This window comes from Staurois parvus, unplaced genomic scaffold, assembly GCF_062004578.1.
Source record: "Staurois parvus isolate SC_StPar_1 unplaced genomic scaffold, SC_StPar_1.0 ptg000772l, whole genome shotgun sequence".
Lineage (NCBI taxonomy): Eukaryota > Metazoa > Chordata > Amphibia > Anura > Ranidae > Staurois > Staurois parvus.
In genome coordinates this window covers 1,298,079-1,321,699 of record NW_028318568.1, presented here as the reverse complement: position 1 = coordinate 1,321,699, position 23,621 = coordinate 1,298,079, and the positions used below count along the sequence as shown (strand labels likewise).

The 23,621-nt window shown below is 40.9% G+C and overlaps 1 protein-coding gene across 2 annotated transcripts in view; it reads left to right on the top strand.

The window, feature by feature from the left end:
• PDCD6 (programmed cell death 6) overlaps positions 1-23,621 on the top strand; it is a 58,975-nt gene that overhangs the window by 8,219 nt on the left and 27,135 nt on the right. For both annotated transcript variants that reach the window (XM_089654520.1, XM_089654521.1), the window contains exons 2-4: positions 9,856-9,917; positions 17,395-17,439; positions 20,565-20,723. In XM_089654520.1, the coding sequence (XP_089510646.1) occupies positions 9,856-9,917; positions 17,395-17,439; positions 20,565-20,723 (266 nt within the window). The remainder of the gene's footprint in view (positions 1-9,855; positions 9,918-17,394; positions 17,440-20,564; positions 20,724-23,621) is intronic.

Below are 23,621 nucleotides of genomic sequence, written 5' to 3'. Positions count from 1 at the left end.
ATAATTGTATAATGTATGGCCAGCCTAATGCAGGCCATAGATGGGGAGAAAAACTGCAGATTTTTCTTTTAAAAAACGAAAAATCGGTTGTTCAAGTGGCCGACGTTACCATCAATGGTAAAAAAAATCGGCCGATTTTCTACCCGTCTAGAGCCGGCAAAAAGTGTCCCTGCAGAGAGCTCTGCTATTTCTTTGACAGTTCTCTGACAGTTCCTTGACATTTATAGAAGTTGCAACAATGTATCTATTTGTTTCCATTTAGGATACAGATGTTTTTATTCGGAAACAAATAGATACAATGTTTTAACCGCTGTAAATGTCAAGGAACTGTCAGAGAACTGTCAGAAATAGCGGAGCTCTCTGCAGAGACACTTTATGCTGGACTGGAATTCTTCTTATTTTCATCCTACTTCTTCTTCTTCATCCTCATCCTCTTCATCCTCATCCTCTTCTTCTTCTTCTTCATCCTCATCCTCTTCTTCTTCTTCATCCTCATCCTCTTCTTCTTCTTCTTCATCCTCATCCTCTTCTTCTTCTTCTTCTTCATCCTCATCCTCTTCTTCTTCCTCATCCTCTTCTTCTTCCTCATACTCTTCTTCTTCATCCTCATGCTCATCCTCTTCTTCATCCTCATCCTCTTATTCTTCATCATCCTCCTCTTCTTCTTCTTCTTCATCCTCATCCTCTTCTTCATCCTCATCCTCTTCTTCTTCATCATCCTCATCCTCTTCTTCTTCATCCTCATCCTCTTCTTCATCTTCTTCATCCTCATCCTCTTCTTCTTCCTCATCCTCATACTCTTCTTCTTCCTCATCCTCATACTCTTCTTCTTCATCATCCTCATCCTCTTCTTCTTCCTCATCCTCATACTCTTCTTCTTCCTCATCCTCATACTCTTCTTCATCATCATCCTCATCCTCTTCTTCATCATCATCCTCTTCTTCATCATCATCCTCATCATCCTCCTCTTCTTCTTCTTCTTCATCCTCATCCTCATCCTCTTCTCCATCCTCATCCTCTTCTTCTTCATCATCCTCATCCTCTTCTTCTTCATCCTCTTCTTCTTCTTCATCCTCTTCTTCATCGTCTTCCTCTTCTTCTTTTTCTTCTTTTTGTCTTCCTCTTGCAGGTCACTGCTCATGCGCAGATTTTTTATCGGTAAAAAATCGGCCGATTTGCCCACTAATTGCCGCGAAAATCGGCCGATCGGCAAAATCGGCCGATTTTTTTCCAACTTTACCGAAAAACAAAAACGGCCAAAATACCGAAAAACGGCCGACCAAATCGCCCACTAACAATCCGAAAATCGGCCGATTTTATTTTCGGCCGAAAAATCGGCCGATTTTCGACCCGTCTATGGCCTGCATTAGGCTATATACACTCATCAGCCCCTTGTATTAGGTACACCTGTTCAATTGCTTGGTAACACAAATTGATAATCAGCCAATCACATGGCAGCAACTTATTTCTTTTAGTCATGTAGACGTGGTGAAGATGGCTTGCTGAAGTTCAAACCGAGCATCAGAATGAGGAATAAAGGGTATTTTAATTGACTTTATTTATTTCGGGTACTTATATAGCACCGTCAATTTACGCAGCGCTTTACATATATATTGTACATTCACATCAATCCCTGCTCTCAAGGAGCGTACAATCTAAGGTAGTGGCATGGTTGTTGGTGCCAGGCTGGTCTGAGTATTTAAAAAACGCTAATATACTGGAATTTACACGCTCAACCACCTCTAAAGTTTACAGATCATGGTTCGAAAAAGAGAAAATATCCAGTGAGCTGTAGTTGTGTGCAGGAAAATGCCTTGTTGAGGTCAGAAGAGAATGGGCAGACTGTTTGCTGCGACATTCAGATGGTTGGGTCACGATTTGGCGGAAACATCAATGCGTGGATCCATCCTGCCTTGTTTCAATGGTTCAGGTTGGTGGTGTAATGTGTGTGGGATATTTTCTTGGCACTAGAAAGGTGTACCTAATAAAGTGGCTGGTGAGTGTAAGAGAATGGAGATGCTGCGGCTGTATGGATTAACCCAGCAATGGGCAAACTGCGGGCCGTATACGGCCCGGCGGACCTTTTAATCCGGCCCGCGGAGTGTGGCAAACATCGGCTGTCAGAATGTGTGTAGGCGGGGCAGCGTGAGGAACGTTAGGGGAGCTAGGCTCCTCTCACAGTCCGCCCTGAAGACCGGAACGGTGCGGGGACACGGCGAGAGGAACGCGCGGAGCAAAGGTAAGTGAATTGACACAGGGGGGGACTTGGGGACTTAATATGGGGAATGAATTACTATATGGGGGATGAATTACTATAGGGGGGATGAATTACTATAGGGGGGATGAATTACTATAGGGGGGATGAATTACTATAGGGGGGATGAATTACTATATGGGGGATTAGTTACTATACTTACTATGGATGACACATACACATCATTCATCTACTCTTGGTCCGGCCCCCGGGTCCAATATATGAACCCATTGCGGCCCTCAAGTCAAAAAGTTTGCCCACCCCTGGATTAACCCATACACTACAGCTGGACAGGTATGCAGGGAGAGGTGACCGGCCCCTGTGCACACACTCTATGTTCAGGACCACCCGCCCGTCCCTACATACCTGTCAAACTCAGCTGTGTTGATGAGACTGTACAGCCCCTACATCTCTATTCACTTACATAAGCTGTATGCTAAACTATGGCTGACAGCTCCTGGAAACCTATTATAAAAATGTAGAGTTTAATTCTATTTTTAAAAGCTTAATTTTTGAAGGGTGTAAGAAATAGGCAACAATACTTGACTAAAGCTGGCTATGCAGTTCGAGAATCTTCAGTTTCTAATCATTAGTGGGGTCAAATCAATGCTCATTTTTGACAGCAGTGATGAGAAAATTCGAAGGGCAGGAAGAAAAACTTTTCTCAATCAAACAAATTTTTGACCAGTGTATGCAGTTATCGTTCAGAAATTACATTCATTTCAAAGTCGAATGTTAAAAGCAAAAGACAATTTTCGAATGACATTCGTCCATTCATCGAATGTTCAAAGAATTTTTCTATGACTTTTCTTGTCTGAAAATCTACACGTGTATGGCCGGCTTTATTCCTCACTCCCCTGGCAGCTGATTCTCTTCAGTGTTCCCAGTATGTGTGTGGGTCCTCCGAATTCGGAGAGACCAGGAACATTCACATGGCAGGGGGGAAGTCACCGCACTCCTTACCCCTAGACAAAATAAGCCATTAACCCTTGCAGAACAAGGGATACACTGTCTTGTTGATTCTTACAGCTGACTAAAGTACTGAAGTTCATTTTTAAATTATGCATCCATCAAAGTGGCATTGAACCCAAAAACAAACCTTAATTATATTGCAGCTTATTAGATGTGATGGCTGCATTAGTTTTCTTTTTTGGGGGGCTTTTTTTTCTTATTTTCACCGTGCAATTTAGCCAGTAAGTCTGTTGTTTTTCAACAGAACAAGATGTAGATGTAGTAGTTGGTGGGTTGAGAAAAACCATTCAAGACTGACAGGCATGATTACAATGATCAGCTTTTATTTATGTTAAAAAATGCTGTAACTTGGCTTTAATTTGTTAGTGCATCTAAATCTGCTAGTGCATCTAACACTCCCCTCCAGAATGACAATGTTGCTATCCAAAGGTGTCTGTTGCTCCTTCATCTAGGTTGTAGGCACTCTAACACAGGAGGTGTTAGTGGCCAGATCACCAGGTAAAAACGGGAAAAAGCCTAAAAAAAGAAAAATAATGCAGTCACCACATCTAATGATTTGGAAGCTGCAATATATTACATTTTTGGTTTGGGGTTTAATACTGCTTTAATACAAGCTAAAATATATATTGTTAAACTGAACAATTCATGTGTATGTAAAATGGGGTTTTCTCCTTATTTTGTGAATGCCACATCCAGATTTTTTGTTTTCCTCATATCCATTCAGTTTGGCTGTTTATTTTCTGTTTTCACTCATACAGTACCTTGAAAAAGTATTCATAGTCCTTGACATTTTTCACATTTTGTCATGTTATAACCAAAAACCAAAAAAAAACCAAAAAAGTGGAAGAAAAAATAAATGGTTTTCAAAAATTTTTTTTTTTTGCACATCTGGAGAGTGAAATTTTTGCCCATTCTTATTTACAAAATAGCTCAAGCTCTGTCAGATTGGATGGAGAGCGTCTCTGAACAGCAATTTTCAAGTCTTGCCTCAATTGTATTTAGATCTGGACTTTGACTTGGCCATTCTAACACATGAATATGCTTTTGATCTAAACCAGTGGTTCTCAACCTTCCTAATGCCGTGACCCTTTAATACAGTTCCTCATGTTGTGGTGACCCCCAACCATAAAATTATTTACCCAGTAATTATAATTCATGAGTGTCGTTTTACCTCCAATACTGCTGCTTTCAACACAGCAGCTGCTTTCTACACAGTAGCTGCTCTTTACACATCGGAAATATGTGTTTTCTGATGGTCTTAGGGGACCCCTGTGAAAGGGTCGTTCGACCCCCAAAGGGGCACGACCCACAGGTTGAGAACCACTGATCTAAACCATTCCATTGTAGCTTTGGCTGTATATTTAGGGTCATCCTGCTGGTAGGTGAACCTCTGCCAGAGTCTCAAGTCTTTTGCAGACTCTTAACAGTTTTTTTTTTCTAAGATTGCCCTGTATTTGGCTCCATCCATCTTCCCATCAACTCTGACCAGCTTCCCTGTCCCTGCTGAAGAAAAGCATCCCCACAAAATGATCCTGCCATCATGGTGGGGATGGTGTGTTCAGGGTGATGTGCAGTGTTAGTTTTCCGGCACACATAGCATTTTGCTTTTAGGCGAAAAAGTTCAACTTTGGTCTTTTCTAACCAGAGCCCCTTCTTCCACATGATGGCTTTCTTTCAACAATGGCTTTCTTCTTGCCCCTCTTCCATAAAGGCCAGATTTGTAGAGTGCACGACTAATAGTTGTCCTATGGACAGATTCTACCACCTGAGCTGTGGATCTCTGCAGCTCCTCCAGAGTTACCATGGGCCTCTTGGCTACTTCTCTGATTAATGCTCTCCTTGCTCGGCCTGTCAGTTTAGGTGGACGGCCATATTTTGGTAGGTTTGCAGTTGTGCCATACTCTTTCCATTTTTAAATGATGGATTGAACAGTGCTACGTGATATGTTCAAAGTGTGGGATATTTCTTTATTACCTAACCCTGCTTTAAATTTCTCCACAACTTTATCTCTGACCTGTCTGGTGTGTTCCTTGGCCTTCATGATGTTTGTTCACTAATGTTCTCTAGTAAACCTCTGAGGGCTTCACAGAACAGCTGTATTTATACCAAGATTAAATTACACACAGGTGGACTCTGTTGCATAATTGGTAAATAATGTAGTAATTGAATTGTAATGAGAATCTTTTCCACACACAGATCAAATATTTTTTTAGGTACACAGATATGTTTGTGATGTAGATAACTATTTAAATTTTGAAGTGATCAAACCAGGCCTTGACAAATCTCGAAGATATCTGGGAGCCAGCATACTACAGCAACTCACCATTGCGATCAATATTTCCTAGTCATATTTTACTGACATATTTACACAAAACACAAAGTAATGTGTGCGTGTTTGTGTGTAAGTATATACTTAAAAAAGATCCAGACAAATCCTGGTAGCCACTGTCCTGTGCTTGTTGTGTGTGGTTTTTTTTTTTTTTTTTTTTTTTTTTTTGGGGTAATCCCAAATAGGCAGTAGTGATTCATGCTTCAATACTAACCCTTGTATCTCCTCACTCAGTGTTGATTCATACTATTAGGCCTGGTTCACACTAGGGATGCACCAAAATTTCGGCCACCGAAACAGACCGTCCGAAAATGCCGATAGGACAAATTTAGCTGATACAGGAGACTGTGTATACTGCAGATGTGAGGGGGTGGCTGAGAAAGGTAGGAGAGGAGCAGTGTATACAGTGACTAGCTGTCACTATATGTCATTGCCGGTTTTTAAATTTAATTACTGGCTTTTTTTTTTTTTGAGAGACTTTTTGGCAGTCTAGCCAAGTACAGGACCCCAAAATCCAATAAGCACCTTCAGGCTTTTAGAGGACTTTATTTCCTCATTACACTTCCTGACTACCTATCGGTTTTAGAGGCCCTGAAATGCCAGGATATCACCAAACACCACCCCCCAAATGACCCCCCAAATATATATATATATATATATATATATATATATATATATATATATATATATATATATATATATTCTCAATCAATAAGTAAATCTGCTCGTGATGATCAAAATTGTGACCATTCCAACTTCAAACTATGGGACATAAGTGATCATTCCAAATAGTGAAAGGAATAATACCCCAAAACTCTAATAGTGAGCACTACACACTCAATAATAGTGAGACATAAAAGTGATCTCCTCCAACTGGTGCAGCAATGGATAATTACCCTCTGGAAATAAATGACAAGCTTTAAACCAGTGGATATTAGTGAAACATAAAATTGATCTCCTCCAACTGGTGCAACACTGGATAATTACACTCTGGAAATAAATGACAGGCTTTAAACCAGTGGATATAAACCCTCTCCAGGCTTCCTAATGTTCCTGTTGCCACTCTTCCATAATCCTCATAAGGTGAGATAGGAGATAATCAGCGGTATATAGTAAAATATACACATCTTTATTAAATATCTTACATTAAAATTGAAGACTATCAGCTTCCAACATATGAAACAGCTCTGGTGTAGTCCTGTGTATAGAGAACCGCATGTTCCCACTTCAAAAATGGCCACGTCCGCACTTCCGGTTTGCGTGAGTGCGTCAGCGTCACGTGTGCCGACGCGTTTCATCACTTCATGGACTTTTTCACAAGGGATCAAGATGTCTGAGAGGCGGTTCCTTATATTCTGTCCCACACCAAGGGCCGGAAATCTAAACCGCCATTTTGCTATATGGAAAAATGGCCGCATGTATATCTACATTCTCATTCACTATACGAACACTGGAATCCCTATAAGAACATTAATATAACATACAATCCATACTGTAAACATACAACTGTGTACCTATACCCTGCTAGACTCCTTCATAAACCCATTACCCCCTCTTAGCTGGTACACACCGCCATACCTAATAAATATATTTACTTATTGAGAGATTGATATATACTGTGTCTGTATGTGTGTAGATAGATATAGATAGATAGATAGATAGATAGATATATATAGATATATATATATATATATATATATATATATATATATATATATATATATATATAGGAGGGAGAGAGATTTTTTTTCACGTGTGAGTACACGTTATGCAGTTGGCATGATACACGGTTTTCACAAGTTTGTATGTTTGCTCAGTTTAAAGGTAATACACTATTATAGGTTTATTTCTTTGAGGTTCACGAAGAATTTTGGATATTCCATTCTGGATGATTAAAGAGGGCTACGAGTTTGCTTGAGAATTTGGAAGACTTTTTTACAGAGACACTTTGGACATTTTTTGGGACATTGTTTTGGGTTATTTAGGCTGATATAATTTTGGTATTTTTTTACTTTATTATTTTCATATCGAATTAATTTATGTATTATATATATTGAGATAGATGTACATATGTTCATCGAAGAGTTTAGTTATATGTATTTATACTTTCGAGGGTGAAAGTTTACTTTTCTTTTGGGTATAGTAGATTTATTTTGGTAGGTGATAGGGTGCGGAATTTTGTTCATTGATAAATGACAACTTTGTGTAAAAAAAAAAAAAAAATATATATTTTCCAAGTATTTGTGGGAAAAAATAAATCTTCCATGGACTCAGTATGCCTCTGAGCAGATAGCTTAGGGTGTCTATTTTCCGAAAAGTGGTCATTTGGGGGTGTTTGTACTGTCCTGGTATTTTAGCACCTCAAGAAATGTGATGGGCAGTTAGAAAGTAAAAGCTGTATAAAAGATGCTATAACTTTCACACAAAGCAATCAATATACACTTATTGGGATTTTTTTTACCAAAAACATGTAGCAGAATATATTTTGGCCTAAATTTGTAACTAACTTTGAGTTTACTATATATTTGTTATAGCCAAAAGTAAAAAATATAGTTTTTCTTCAAAATTTTCGGTCTTTTTTTGTTTATAGTGCGAAAAATAAAATAAACTGATCTGGCCAACCAAAAGTTCTGAGGTGTGGCTAATGAGATTTCACTGTGTTTATGACTATATAGCTGCCCTCCCACAGATACAATTTTCTATAGGTAATAATACTTTTAAATACCTACAGGGTACAATCTAGTTATTTGTACTGTATATTTTGTTCAGCATGAAATTACTTTTTTAATGAATCCAAATATGATGGGTATTGGATGACTGTTTCACCCAGGAGAAGTAATGTGTTCAGTTTGCCTCCCATACCTTCTAATATAGTTGTATTTGGCCTTAAAATGCTGCTGCTTAATTGATACTAGTAAATACAGTATGCCCTTATTCAGTACTGTTATCTCGGGATAATGAAATACACTGAAGTTTGGATTTTTCAGGACGAGATAGACAGAAATGTTATTTAGTCAAACTAAACTATTTATGATTGGGGGGAAATTGTTATTGTAAAGGCTAGCAGATATCCTTTTATATATCACTTAGCCCTAGATAAGACATTTTATTGCCCTCCATGTACTCCTAATGGGTTTAATTACCCTGCAAACCATGCATGGCAAAATTATAAATTTTTATAACTTTACGATGGCTAATCCTAATTCCCTCAATGGGAAGTGCTGATTTAATTTGGGAGATGTTTGCCGACATGGAGTTTAAAGGCAAACTCTGACATGCTGCAGTGTTCTATTATAGATTTCCTGCTAAAACATTGAATTCGCTATTTGCAGCTTAGCAGATCCCTGTTTGTTCATTATCTGCTATCTAATGGCCAGCAGAATGGTTTTTGCTATTTCTGAGTTGAGATAGCAAGTCCTTTTGAAATTCCAGACCCTTATACAATGTGGCTTAAATTAAAAGGCTATGGAGGTGTGCTCCCTATTCTATAAAAATGTCATGACCGACCTAGGACTTCTGAACAACATAGTTGCCTGGCCATCTAATGCAGCCTTTTGGGATACCCAGTCCGCATTTTCACATGTAACTCTTAGGAAAAGATCCCAGAATAATTCAAATGCTGGTGACTTTATTAATTTGGACAACACAATTAGAGTCCCCAGCTGAGACCGCCTCACCTAAAGTTTCACCTACATGACAGGGCTTATTTGTAGAGGACCTGTTCCTGTTATCTGAATAAATAAAGTTACCAGTGTTTGAATTTTTCTTTGGAAATGTTCAGCCATCTTTTTTTCCTTTGGAAAGTGTGTAGATTATGGAGACTAAGACCAAGTTCTGCTGGTGTTTGGCTCCCAATCTTCTGTGAGGGTGACCCGATTCAGGGCATGGGAATAGCATACACCTTTGCCAGGGTCTAACCCTTGCCCACTTGTTTCCTGAGAAAGAGGTGGAGGCTGCCATTGCTACTTATTATTCTGAAATGTTAGTTTACTGAATGTCATCTCTATCCTCTTAATTCAATGCTTTCTGTCTCTTACCTGATAAAGTGGGGAAAAAAAAATGTTTTGTAAAACTCTCAGGAAATATTTTTGCTTTAAGGAGTTTCTGCATGTGTCTTCCTTGAAACATCTTTGTGGCAAAAAGGGAAATCCTGTGAAAAAAATATTGGCAGAGATTCTCACCCTCCCTTTTCTGTCCTGTGTAAAAAAAACAAAAACTTTTTGGTTGGATATATATCTATAATTGTACAGTTTAGTCTATATCAGTTATGTTTTTTTTTTTGTTTGTTTTTTTTCCCCAGAGTGGACACAGACCGAAGTGGTGTTATATCCGATAATGAACTTCAGCAAGCATTATCCAATGGTGAGATGAGTTTATTTTGCATTGTTTATAATATTATTTATTATTATGCAGGACTTATATAGCGCCAACAGTTTGCGCAGTGCTTTACAACTGTAGACATTAGTTACAATACAGTTTGGTACAAGAGGAAACAGGGCTCTGCTCGTTAGAGCTTACAATCTAGGAATAGAATATTAAATAGGCTTATGTATTTCCTGTACAAGGCTATAAATGTATGCGTACAGTGCATTTAACATGTTATTTTTCACATGAAAAGCACGTGCTTTTTACATTATTAGGTATCTGCTGAAATGCTATGCATATGATCGGCTTGTTTAAAAGCCCTGTTGGCTACTGTGTATAACATTTGAACGTTTTATCCAACTAAAGCCGTACTAGCTGGGTTGTACATTTTTAGACAATTTAACATTGCTCTACATAGCATGACACAGCTGTGCCTCCTCTATAGTAAATAATATATAAATTACTTGCAAATGCACATACAATTACAACAAATTTACATGAAATCGCCACAACTAAACAATACAAAAAAGAATGCAACATGAATGAACATGAAACTACATATGCTATATTTCAAACGCCACAAGCTCTTGCTTTTGCCTCTTTCAGACTGGTGCCGGCACACAGTACTGGTGCCAGGGCTTGTTTTGAGGCATTTAAGTTTTTTGTTGAACATTTATTGAGGGACAAATCAATTCATGGATTGTTGGGTTGTATTGTAATTACATGAGGCTTTAAACACTGGCACACAAAGAACAGTTTATTCCAGCAAAACGTTTCCCACTCCCAGTATGGCTCAGTTTGTTTCTGCTAGTGCCCTAAGAGGATTGACATATTTTCTCTGCTATTATAAGGGAAACACGAACCTTTTTTTTTTCCTAGCTATTTTTCTTCAACAAAGGTTACTTTTTCTTCAGTTAAGCTTCCTCAAGCTGCTTCAACTGTTCTCTATATGAAGCTATCTGGAATGGCGCATCCTCACCACTAGTTTGGAGGCCATATCAAGGCTTTGCTTGACTGACTGGGCTCTGGATTGTGGTGCACTCCAGACCTAAGTGTACTGTGTTTAATTAGTTGCACAGCAGCTAAAGTCATGACACAGCCCCAGCTATCACCCTGTCTCTGAAGACTCACTTTGTGAGGGTGTGGGCTGAGCACCAGGCGCTAGCTCATTGCTAGGGCCATGGGCACCATTTAAAATCCCCTCTTTTATGTTGGTTCACTGCGGAAGGGTTTAACGCTGATGTCATCTGCTGCATGGAGTGTTGCATGCGTTCTTGCTCTCTTCAGTGTTGACCAGGGAAATTCTTGCTGCTGCTCCTGATTTCAAGTGACACGGAGTATCCTTGGTTGGTTTGGGGAAAAAAAAAATAGAATTCCAGTATAAAATAAAGAGTAAATAAATGTAATGTAAACCACCATTTATAATCCAAACCATAAACTGTAATCAATTTAAAACAATTTTTGTTTCTGCTGACAGTCTCTCACTTGCCCTCCCAACAAGCATATGCTTGAAAAAGCTTTCATCGATCATCCTTGTTGGAGCTGCCCTACAAATCGACTGATCACGTGAGGTAGAAAGTAGGGGACAGGGGTGTCAACCTTTTGGAGCCTTTCCTCAAGCTAATGAGTCAGGTGGACCAGATTGCAGAGGCCAAATGAGGAAGTAAATGGCTTCCTTACATGAAGGATTGGGAGCATGCGTATAAGAGTGGCAACACAACAGCTGGGGAATCAGTTGTTTATAGCATTGCCACTCCTAGTAGGAAAGTGTGAGCAAACTGTATGATCAACCAGGTATTTAATATTAATAAATGGATGAATGAAGGCAAGCATAAGCACACAGGAAAATATCATCATAATAAATAAATCTATATAAACAGAAATTTTGGATTTCATGACACTTTAAGGATCCAATCGATTTAAGCCATTGGTGATCTTTTAAAACCCTTTGTTTTCTCTGCCTTGTAACCTGCCTTGGCCTTGATGCTAGTTTGCCAATCTAGCTGATTGGGTTAAAGCCACAAGAAGGAATTCAGTCTCCTTCCAAGCTGTTTCCTTACTGAGCTTTTAAATTTTTCCGGCCCATCAGTGCCCTACCATTCAGCCTACTCTCTACACCTTGAGTGTTCACCTAGATTTTGGCTCTTGTAGTAGCTTTGCTTCATTCCCGGGACCTTGTTATTGTGGGGTAGCTGGACAACCTCTTACTGAGGGAGTATTCTGAACAGCTTCTGACCAACCAATGTAGCTCGAGCCATCCACACCTTGATAAAGTTGGGTTCTGAAGCTGCAGAAGTCAGAGCTGAAACTGACTAATCGTTTGGGTTATCTGGATCTTGCTCGAGACATGGCTTCAGTCATATTTTCTTTTCTGTGATCCCAGACTTGAACTCTTCAGGTCATGGGTTGCCCTTTTCTGCATTTTTCCGATTTTCACTCTGGATTCCTTCGACACAACATTCAATTGCTTGTTGGACAAGACTGATCTCCTCCTCCCTTTTTTTTTTTTTTTTTTTGGCACCAAGGACCAGGTTGTCCCTTGTCTGGTGACTCAGGAATCGAGCTCTGCAGTCGTGGAACTCAAAGGTCTTCCACGACCCGTGTCACTGGTGGTGGACACTGGATGTGGTCATCGTGGTCTCTGTTTAGCAGAAAACATATTAGGATTGTATGTGGGTACATGGATACTCGGGTGGAAGCAGTTAATGCTCTGGGGGCTCCTTGGGGTCAGTACTGACTGATCTATGCCTTTCCTCCCCTTTGGTGTCTGATTTTTGAGATAAAGAATGGAACGCATCCTGATGATCCCAATAAAGTCAAATTTGCTCAGGCAGATGTGGTACTGTGACTTTGTCCTATTACTGGAAGACAACTTGTAGGCTCTTTCAGATGGTCTAGTTTTTTCTGTTACAGGGGCCAGTTTGCCATCTTGCTTCACAATTGTTAGCTTTAATGGCATGGCTGTTGACACCCAGGACCTGAAGCACAGGGACATTTCCAAATTGGTGATTTTCATGATACTAGAGACTGAGATGTCTGCTCCTGCTAGGTCTACCATCAAATTTAAAAGTTTTACTTTGCTTGGTGTGGTGCAAGTGATTTTTGCTCCAGGAAATTCTCTATGGGGATGTATCCTAGCATCCTGAAACTGGATCAACTTTTGGCTTTGAAGACCTACAAACAGGCCCAGACTGGGATAAAAAAAATAGGCCTGGGCATTTTGGACTGAGCAGCCCGGTCCCGGGGATCCTTTTCTTGGAACCCAGTGGCGGAACGCCAGGGCCCGGTCGCAAGGGCAGCCTTTGTGATGCTGGTAGTTCTGCCACTAGTGTCAGTAGGTTTTTATTTTTATTACAATTTTTACAATTTGATATTTTTATTTATTTTTATTTTTTTTAAAGGAAAGCAAAAAGGAAAAAGAGGAAGGAGGGAAGGATGGTGGGGAAATAGTTTTTTTTTTTTTTTTTTTGTAAATAGTTTATTATATCTTTTCATGTGACAACACTGAAGAAATGACACTTCGCTGCAATGTAAAGTAGTGAGTGTACAGCTTGTATAACAGTGTAAATTTGCTGTACCCTCAAAATAACTCAACACACAGCCATTAATGTCTAAACCGCTAGCAACAAAAGTGAGAACACCCCTAAGTGAAAATGTCCAAATTTGGGCTCAATTAGCCATTTTCCCTCCCCGGTGTCATGTGGCTCGTTAGTGTTACAAGGTCTCAGGTGTGAATGGGGAGCAGGTGTGTTATATTTCTCGAGAGAGAGAGAGAAACAGGACAGAGCAAGAGAGAAGCATCGAAAGAATGGAGAGAGAGAAAACGGAGGTGGGGGAGGAGACACAAGGCTGGTGGGGAGTGTGGGCAGGGAAGAGAGGGCAGGAGGAGGAGGGGCAGTTATCTCTCTCCTCTCCCGTCTGTGGTGGACAGGGAACTGTCAGTACTGGGCACATATTCTGACAGATCCCCGCAACAGCCGCAGGGAGGGGAAACCCTGGTAGCAGCGCTGCAGAAGATGGGGGGGAGCATACAGAATACACAGCATGCAGGAGATGGCTAGGAGGGGCAGCTGGGTGACACAGAGAGGAGCTGAGAAATGCACGGCCCGGTTCCTCTATGTGCCGCCTCTCCTATCCAGGCGTCCCCGGTCCACCGTGCAAATGCAATAACTATTGCGCGAGCTGTACAATACTGCCATAGTGACCCTGCACTGCTCTGATGACAGTCATCCTGTGAAAGGAGCATTATGTTCTTTTTGTGGGCCTGATAGTGTTTCTGTTGCTGATGTCCACCCCTCATTTAGACTGCTTTTGAACATACCAGTCTTTAAATTATTGTGTTCTTCAATGGATACTAAAGAGAATAGAATCTTTTCATTTGATGTAACATCAGTTAAATCAGTTTATTTCATTAAGGGACAGGGGTCCCACCCTCTCTGTCCATGGTTGTCACCAGAATTCATGTCCACATTGGAAGGTTTCTCTTTTATTCCTGTTTTGGTGACAACCCAAAATTTGTGATTTTCCTTTCAATTTCACTTGTGGTGATAATGAATCTTAATAACGGGGACATGGACAGCAATAAAAACCTCAAGTTCCTATCTCCTTCTACTCTATACAAAACTATTAAAAAAACAAAAGTGCCTTTAGTTATACTTTACAGTGGGGATCGAAAGTTTGGCCACCCCAGCTAAAAATTTGTATTAATGTGCATAAAGAAGCCAAGGAAAGATGGGAAAAATCTCCAAAAGGCATCAAATTACAGATTAGACATTCTTATATGTCAACAAAAGTTAGATTTTATTTCCATCATTTACACTTTCAAAATAACAGAAAACAAAAAAATGGTGTTTGCAAAAGTTTGGGCACCCTCCAGAATTTATAGCATGCACTGCCCCCTTTGCAAAGCTGAGACCTGCCAGCGTCATGGATTGTTCTCAATCATCATCTGGGAAGACCAGGTGATGTCAATCTCAAAGGTTTTAAATGCACAGACTCATCTGACCTTGCCCCAACAATCCGCACCATGGGTTCTTCTAAGCAGTTGTCTAAAAAACTGAAACTGAAAATAGTTGACGCTCACAAAGCTGGAGAAGGCTATAAGAAGATAGCAAAGCGTTTTGAGATGTCAAATTCCTCTGTTCGGAATGTAATTAAGAAATGACAGTCATCAGGAACAGTGGAAGTTAAAGCAAGATCTGGAAGACCAAGAAAAATATCAGACAGAACAGCTCGCAGGATTGTGAGAAAAACAATTCAAAACCCATGTTTGACTGCACGATCCCTCCAGAAAGATCTGGCAGACACTGGAGTTGTGGTACACTATTCCACTATAAAGAGATACTTGTAAAAATATGGTCTTCATGGAAGAGTCATCAGAAGAAAACCTCTTCTACGTCCTCACCACAAAAATCATCGTTCGAACTTTGCAAATGAACATATAGACAAGCCTGATGCATTTTGGAAACAAGTTCTGTGGACCAATGAGGTTAAAATTGAACTTTTTGGCTGGAATGAGCAAAGGTACGTTTGGAGAAGAAGGGGCACAGAATTTAATGAAAAGAACCTCTGCCCAACTGTTAAGCATGGGGTTGGATCAATCATGCTTTGGGGTTGTGTTGCAGCCAGTGGCACAGGGAACATCTCACGAGTAGAAGGAAAAATGGATTCAATAAAATTTCAGCAAATTTTGGATGGTAACTTGATGCCATCTGTGAAAAAGCTGAAGTTAAAGAGAGGATGGCTTCTACAAATGGATAATGATCCTAAACACACCTCGAAATCCACGGGGGATTATATCAAGAGGCGTAAACTGAAGGTTTTGCCATGGCCTTCACAATCTCCTGACCTCAACATAATTGAAAATCTATGGATAGACCTTAAAAGAGCAGTGCGTGACAGACAGCCCAGAAATCTCAAAGAACTGGAAGACTTTTGTAAGGAAGAATGGGCAAAGATACCTCAAACAAGAATTGAAAGACTCTTGGCTGGCTACAAAAAGCGTTTACAAGCTGTGATACTTGCCAAAGGGGGCAGTACAAGATATTAACTCTGCAGGGTGCCCAAACTTTTGCAGACGTCAGTTTTTTTTGTTTTCTGTTATTTTGAAAGTGTAAATGATGGAAATAAAATCTAACTTTTGTTGACATATTATAAGAATGTCTAATCTGTAATTTGATGCCTTTTGGAGATTTTTCCATCTTTCCTTGGCTTCTTTATGCACATTAATACAAATTTTTAGCTGGGGTGCCCAAACGTTCGATCCCCACTGTATATGTACCAGCAGAAAACACAGGCATATGATGAATCGGGTCTGTGGACCAATATGACCACAATTCAGTCTTTTTTGTAACGCCCATGTTGAATGTAAGTCCGAAAAAAGTTTTAAATTCAGAAACTGTGATAGGTTTCCATGCGAATTGTCTGGCAAGAGCTAAATGTGGGTGGACGGCTATGTATTGTTGTGCATATAAATTGCCTTGGCCCAAAATCAATTGGTTCAAATCTTCCGTGAAAAACAGTGAAGGGGCTAAATGCTAGAGCTGGCAGCGAACTGGGCTGATCCTGCCAACTCTGCATTTTTGGGGACACTATACAAAGCAGGCACTAGTATAGTTCTGTTCATGATCAATATCTTGATCCGTACAAACACTATACTATTAATGGGGGTGGTCAGAGACCTATAGTGTGCAGGCAATCTAACTCTAACTGACCCTGGCTGGGAGGGGCTTTTACTGACCCTGATGTTATATGATGTTGCTGGTGGCAGCAATACAGTGATCAGTGAAAAGTTTTAGATACTGACACTGTACTAATGGCACTGGCTGGGTGACGGTGCGATCAAAGGGTTAAATGCGCTAATGGAACGTGTGTGTGTAAAATGTAGTGCTTTTACTTGGTGCGGGGGGCACAGGCGCGCTCACACCCCAAAACAGGAAGTGGCACAAGATTAGGTCGCTTTGTCAAGAGCTGCTGCTCGTGGGTAAGCTATTGGCAAACCTCAGCTCTGTTCCTGTATGCTGTGTGAAGGTGTTGTGTGTTCTTTCCCTCCAGTCAGTTCTTGGATCTCTCCTTACTGAGCTCTGCAGTGTGTAACTTCAGCTGTCTTACCACTGTTTTCTGAAAGCTCAGATAATCTTTATAAATTCAGGACTTTGAACAGATGCAGAGAATAGAAGACAGCAGACAAACAGGTGAAATTTATGTAGGATGATTTGCATAATCTCTGTGTATCACCTGAGGCCAGTCACTTAATTGGGTATACAGTATGTAAGGGTTTACAACCACATTAAATTGTGTATTGAGCTCATTGTCATTTTAGAAAAAACTAAAAATATTGGCAATTAGCAAAGCATTAATCTTTTCACAGTAAATTTTATAGGATTGTTGCATTTATATGCACCAGTAAATAAGTAATCGTTTTATTTACATGTTGTTCTAAATATTGCTGACATTTTTTTTTTTTCTCTTCCAGGTACATGGACGCCTTTCAACCCTATTACTGTTAGAGCCATCATCTGTAAGTAATTAAGAAAGCTGAACTTTATTCACACAGCTAAATACAAAGTTGAAATATTGTTTTACATGCCAGAAGATCTGTAATTGTGTTTAGTGAGTCTTGTAATTGACACCCCTGCCAGACAACAGGTCAGATGCCTAAGGCTAGGTTCACACATGTGGTTGGCTGCAGGTGCAGGACAACTTTGCATCTGTTCCGTACCTGTAACCACCCACAGCCAAACAACACTGCTGTTTTGCGAATGTGCAAGGCTGCCATTTTTATTTAATGGCAACCCTATGCGTCTGAAAATGCAGCATGTTTTCTGTTGTGAGGAATCGCAAAAAACCCTTGATTTCTGCAACAATAAAAAACAGCTTATGTGTGCGACGTGCACTGCATTTAGACCCTGGATGTCTCAAAAAAGAGAATATGTTAAGTAAAATTTTTTCTTGTTAAATGAAAGTTACACCCACGCATATAACCCCCCCCCCCTCCAAATTTTTCAAGGCCTCCACCCCCACATACGGTATGTACACACGCACAAACCTAAAAACATGAAAACGTTGATTGGAATACACAGGATGTATATCGCCGTGCACACCAGAATGATAGCAATAATTCTAGCACCAGACCTCCTCCGTAATGCTAAATTGATGACCTATAAGGGTCTTTAAAAGCTCCACCTATAGGAAATATAGGGTACTAAAAGTTTGTTGTCATTTCATGAGCGTGCGCAAATTTAAGGTTTGACATGTTGGATATCTGTTTACTCAGCGCAACCTCATCTTTTATATTTTACAAAAAATTGGATAATTTATTGCTTTGTGCCCTAAAATTAACGCAAGTGTATTTTTTACTCAAATTGTGCGTTTCCTAGACCTTTGTGATAATATCGTGTGACATAAAAAATTTAAAACTAACGCTATTTTATTATTGTAAATGCAAATTGTCCGGCAGTATTTTCTGATAACATGCTGCATTACTCTTGCCATTAATTTTCACAAGGTTCCCTGTGCCTTTTTAGAGCTCACACACCCCAAAATCATCAGTTAGTCATCACCATGCTTCATAGTGGGGATTGTATTCTTGTCGCTGTAGGCCTTGTTTGACCCCTCTCTAAACATTGCACTTTTTGTTGTGACCATAAAGCTCTATTTTAGCCTCATCACCCCAGATTATAGTGTGCCAGAAGCTGTGAGGCATGTAAAGGTGTTGTTGGGCATATTGTACCCTTGTTTTATGTGACAGTGGCACAGGCTTTTTTCCTGCAACTCAACCATGCAGCTCTTTTTTGTTTAAGTATTGTTGTATTCTGCTCCTTGAAACAACCACACTATCTTTTTCCTGAGCAGTCTGTATTTCTCTTGAGGTTATCTGTGGGTTTTTCTTTGTATCTCAAACTGCATGGAGCCTTCCACGATGTGAAGGATTAACCCCTTGGACTCCACAGTGAAAGTAACAAGCTTTACTGCATATACAAGCTGATTTTACTGTTGTGGGTTTAGTAACACTTTAATAGCCATTTCAACCTGTGTGTATCACCTTGTGTGTCTGTACCAAGGCCACACATTCCAGGGCATGTAAACTTTTGGTCAGGGCAATTTGGGTGATTTTTGTTATGATTTAAAAAGGAACCACACAACTATATGATAATAAATGGCTTCATTTGACCACTATCTTTAAATAAAAGACAGCTTTCTGGCATTATCTGTCATATTTCCAATATCAGTGCCAAAATGTCACAATTTCTGCCAGGGTATGCAAACTTGTATGATTAGTTTGAAATATTGTATTGTTGTCTTCCTTCACATCCTGTCAATTCAGTGGATAAAGGGAGAGCAACGGTGCTGATGGACCAGGCTTTTAATTTGTGTCAGATTGAGACACTTCTGTCGTATGCTTCCGCATATCCTGAATCGCAAAACAATCCCCTGGTGTACAAAAATCAATCACAGAGATTATACAGACCATTTTACAGAAGGGTGCAGTTGATGTAAAGCTGGCAAGATATATTTGTAGACCTGATTTCCATTCACTCTAGTTATGCACATTTCACTAAAAGTACAAAGAGATAGTTTTCCCTCCTGGGCAACCTATTGTACTGTATTGGATTCTGTGTTTGTTTGCTTTGCTAAACGTATGTATGCAATATTCTTCCCCTTTGTTACAATGCAGAGATCATATGTACAAGATAATGTAATGTGTTTATATCAAGTGTAGGCAGCCTTTGAGAGGTAGAGATTTGCATAAACCTGCTTGTTGGGCACTAGGGCCCTAGATCTGCGTTTTTTGTTTTTTGTACTTGTTGCCTTCTTTGTTCCTCTTTTATACAGTATATGCCCCATGTCTCCAACCTCCTCCTACTATATTTACTGCCTTTACATTTATAATATTGTAAAAACCATAGGTCACGTATACTGTTATGTCATTTGTGGTAAGTGCATTTTTTTTTTTCAGGTATGTCTTTCCTGTAAATATTATTGCTGACACATCATGAAATGCTTAACAATATATGAATGATACATTCACATTAGACTTGGTCTGTCATTGGTGTATACAATCTAACATTCCTATCTCATACATAAAGTTTGAGTGGAATCTAGTTACCCTGCTATTATGTTTTTACATTTTAGGAGGAAGCCCATGCAAATACTATGAGTATATAAAAACTCTGTGAATATAATAGCCTAGGTGGGGTTCATATAGTACAATAAATATAATGAATATAAGTAACTCTAGGCAGGAATAAGCACAGATAAGGAACAAAATGACAATGGGCTATGAATAAAGGAAACAGGAGAGACGAAGCAAGGGAGTACAGAAGTTGGGCAGAAAGTATACAAGAGAAGGTAAGCACTGAATACTGTTGTAAAATGTTTGTGACAGGGAGCAGAATGTTTGGTGACAAAAGATTACCAATAAAGGTTTGTAGGAATCTGGATCAGATAAATGTTTTCTAGGATGGAGGATTGTGAGCTTGGAAAAATATATATAGTTGTACAAATGATATAAGCGTAATATCTGGTCTGTAATAGAAATGTATACAAAGATATACTAAAATGAATGGCAGAAAAGTGTAATGTTTTGTGCAGTTGTTTCTTGATTATATGAACTTTTCAATGTATCTTTATGCTCTCTTTCAGCAATGTTTGACCGTGAGTGCAAAGGTGGTGTGAACTTCACTGAATTTACTGGGGTGTGGAAATACATCACTGATTGGCAGAATATATTTCGGACCTATGACAGAGATAATTCTGGTTTTATTGACAAGGAGGAATTGAAGCAAGCCTTATCAAGTTTTGGTAAGTTTTTTTTGTTTTTTTTTTTTGTTTTTTTTTCTTGTTTGGGAATAATATCTTCATATATAGATATATTATGTTCATATACCTAATGGAATCGGATTTTAGAAAAACATTTGTTAATCGTACAGGACACAGGCTCAGTATTCATAGACCCTGGGGTCTCTGCACATTTTTATTTTTTTTCCATCTATGTAACAATTTCTCAGACAACCTAATGACTGTAATACAGCCAACTCTGTCCAGGGCTACAAAACAGCAAACATCTTCTCCAGCTACTCCATCTCTACCAGAGTCAGTTTCCAATATGCCTGGCCTAAAAGAGGCAAACACAGAAGGTAATGAGGAGCACCCGAAGGTAGTGTTAAGCTGGCCATAAACTGATGGAAATTCAATCCAAGTATGAGCAGGCTGGTTGTACCAAAGTCTATTTATCAATCTAGGGCAGTGGTTCTCAACCTTTCTAATGCCGCGACCCCTTAATACAGTTCCTCATGTTGTGGTGACCCCCAACCATAAAATTATTTTCGTTGCTACTTCATAACTGTAATTTTGCAGTGGGAGGACTAGTGCCACATCATTGGTGTCAGTAGAAGGAGTAGTGCCCCATCACTGATGTCAGTGGGAGGAATAGTGCCCCATCGTTGGTGTCAGTGGGAGGAATAGTTCCCCATCATTGGTGTCAGTGGGAGGAATAGTGCCCCATCATTGGTGTCATTGGGAGAAATAGTGCCCCATCATTGGTGTCAGTGGGGGGAATAGTGCCCCATCATTGGTTTCAGTGGGGGGAATAGTGCCCCATCATTGGTGTCAGTGGGAGGAATAGAGCCCCATCATTGGTGTCAGTGGGAGGAATAGTGCCCCATCATTGGTGTCAGTGGGGGGAATAGTGCCCCATCATTGGTGTCAGTAGGGGGAATAGTGCCCCATCATTGGTGTCAGTGGGAGAAATAGTGCCCCATCATTGGTGTCAGTGGGAGGAATAGTGCCCCATCATTGGTGTCAGTGGAAGGAATAGTGCCCCATCATTGGTGTCAGTGGGAGGAATAGTGCCCCAGCAATGGTGTCAGTGGGAGGAATAGTGCCCCAGCAATGGTGTCAGTGGGAGGAATAGTGCCCCATCATTGGTGTCAGTGGGAGGAATAGTGCCCCAGCAATGGTGTCAGTGGGAGGAATAGTGCCCCATCATTGGTGTCAGTGGGAGGAATAGTGCCCCATCATTGGTGTCAGTGGGGGGAATAGTGCCCCATCATTGGTGTCAGTGGGAGGAATAGTTCCCCATCATTGGTGTCAGTGGGAGGAATAGTGCCCCATCATTGGTGTCATTGGGAGAAATAGTGCCCCATCATTGGTGTCAGTGGGGGGAATAGTGCCCCATCATTGGTTTCAGTGGGGGGAATAGTGCCCCATCATTGGTGTCAGTGGGAGGAATAGTGCCCCATCATTGGTGTCAGTGGGGGGAATAGTGCCCCATCATTGGTGTCAGTAGGGGGAATAGTGCCCCATCATTGGTGTCAGTGGGAGAAATAGTGCCCCATCATTGGTGTCAGTGGGAGGAATAGTGCCCCATCATTGGTGTCAGTGGAAGGAATAGTGCCCCATCATTGGTGTCAGTGGGAGGAATAGTGCCCCAGCAATGGTGTCAGTGGGAGGAATAGTTCCCCATCATTGGTGTCAGTGGGAGGAATAGTGCCCCATCATTGGTGTCATTGGGAGAAATAGTGCCCCATCATTGGTGTCAGTGGGGGGAATAGTGCCCCATCATTGGTTTCAGTGGGGGGAATAGTGCCCCATCATTGGTGTCAGTGGGAGGAATAGTGCCCCATCATTGGTGTCAGTGGGGGGAATAGTGCCCCATCATTGGTGTCAGTAGGGGGAATAGTGCCCCATCATTGGTGTCAGTGGGAGAAATAGTGCCCCATCATTGGTGTCAGTGGGAGGAATAGTGCCCCATCATTGGTGTCAGTGGAAGGAATAGTGCCCCATCATTGGTGTCAGTGGGAGGAATAGTGCCCCAGCAATGGTGTCAGTGGGAGGAATAGTGCCCCATCATTGGTGTCAGTGGGAGGAATAGTGCCCCAGCAATGGTGTCAGTGGGAGGAATAGTGCCCCATCATTGGTGTCAGTGGGAGGAATAGTGCCCCATCATTGGTGTCAGTGGGGGGAATAGTGCCCCATCATTGGTTTCAGTGGGGGGAATAGTGCCCCATCATTGGTTTCAGTGGGGGGAATAGTGCCCCATCATTGGTTTCAGTGGGGGGAATAGTGCCCCATCGTTGGTGTCAGTGGGAGGAATAGAGCCCCATCGTTGGTGTCAGTGGGAGGAATAGTGCCCCAACGTTGGTGTCAGTGGGGGGAATAGTGCCCCATCGTTGGTGTCAGTAGGGGGAATAGTGCCCCATCATTGGTGTCAGTGGGAGAAATAGTGCCCCATCATTGGTGTCAGTGGGAGGAATAGTGCCCCATCATTGGTGTCAGTGGAAGGAATAGTGCCCCATCATTGGTGTCAGTGGAAGGAATAGTGCCCCATCATTGGTGTCAGTGGGGGGAATAGTGCCCCATCATTGGTGTCAGTGGGGGGAATAGTGCCCCATCATTGGTGTCAGTGGGGGGAATAGTGCCCCATCATTGGTGTCAGTGGGGGGAATAGAGCCCCATCATTGGTGTCAGTGGGGGAATAGTGCCCCATCATTGGTGTCAGTGGGGGGAATAGTGCCCCATCATTGGTGTCAGTGGGGGGAATAGTGCCCCATCATTGGTGTCAGTGGGGGGAATAGTGCCCCATCATTGGTGTCAGTGGGGGGAATAGTGCCCCATCATTGGTGTCAGTGGGGGGAATAGTGCCCCATCATTGGTGTCAGTGGGGGGAATAGTGCCCCATCATTGGTGTCAGTGGGGGGA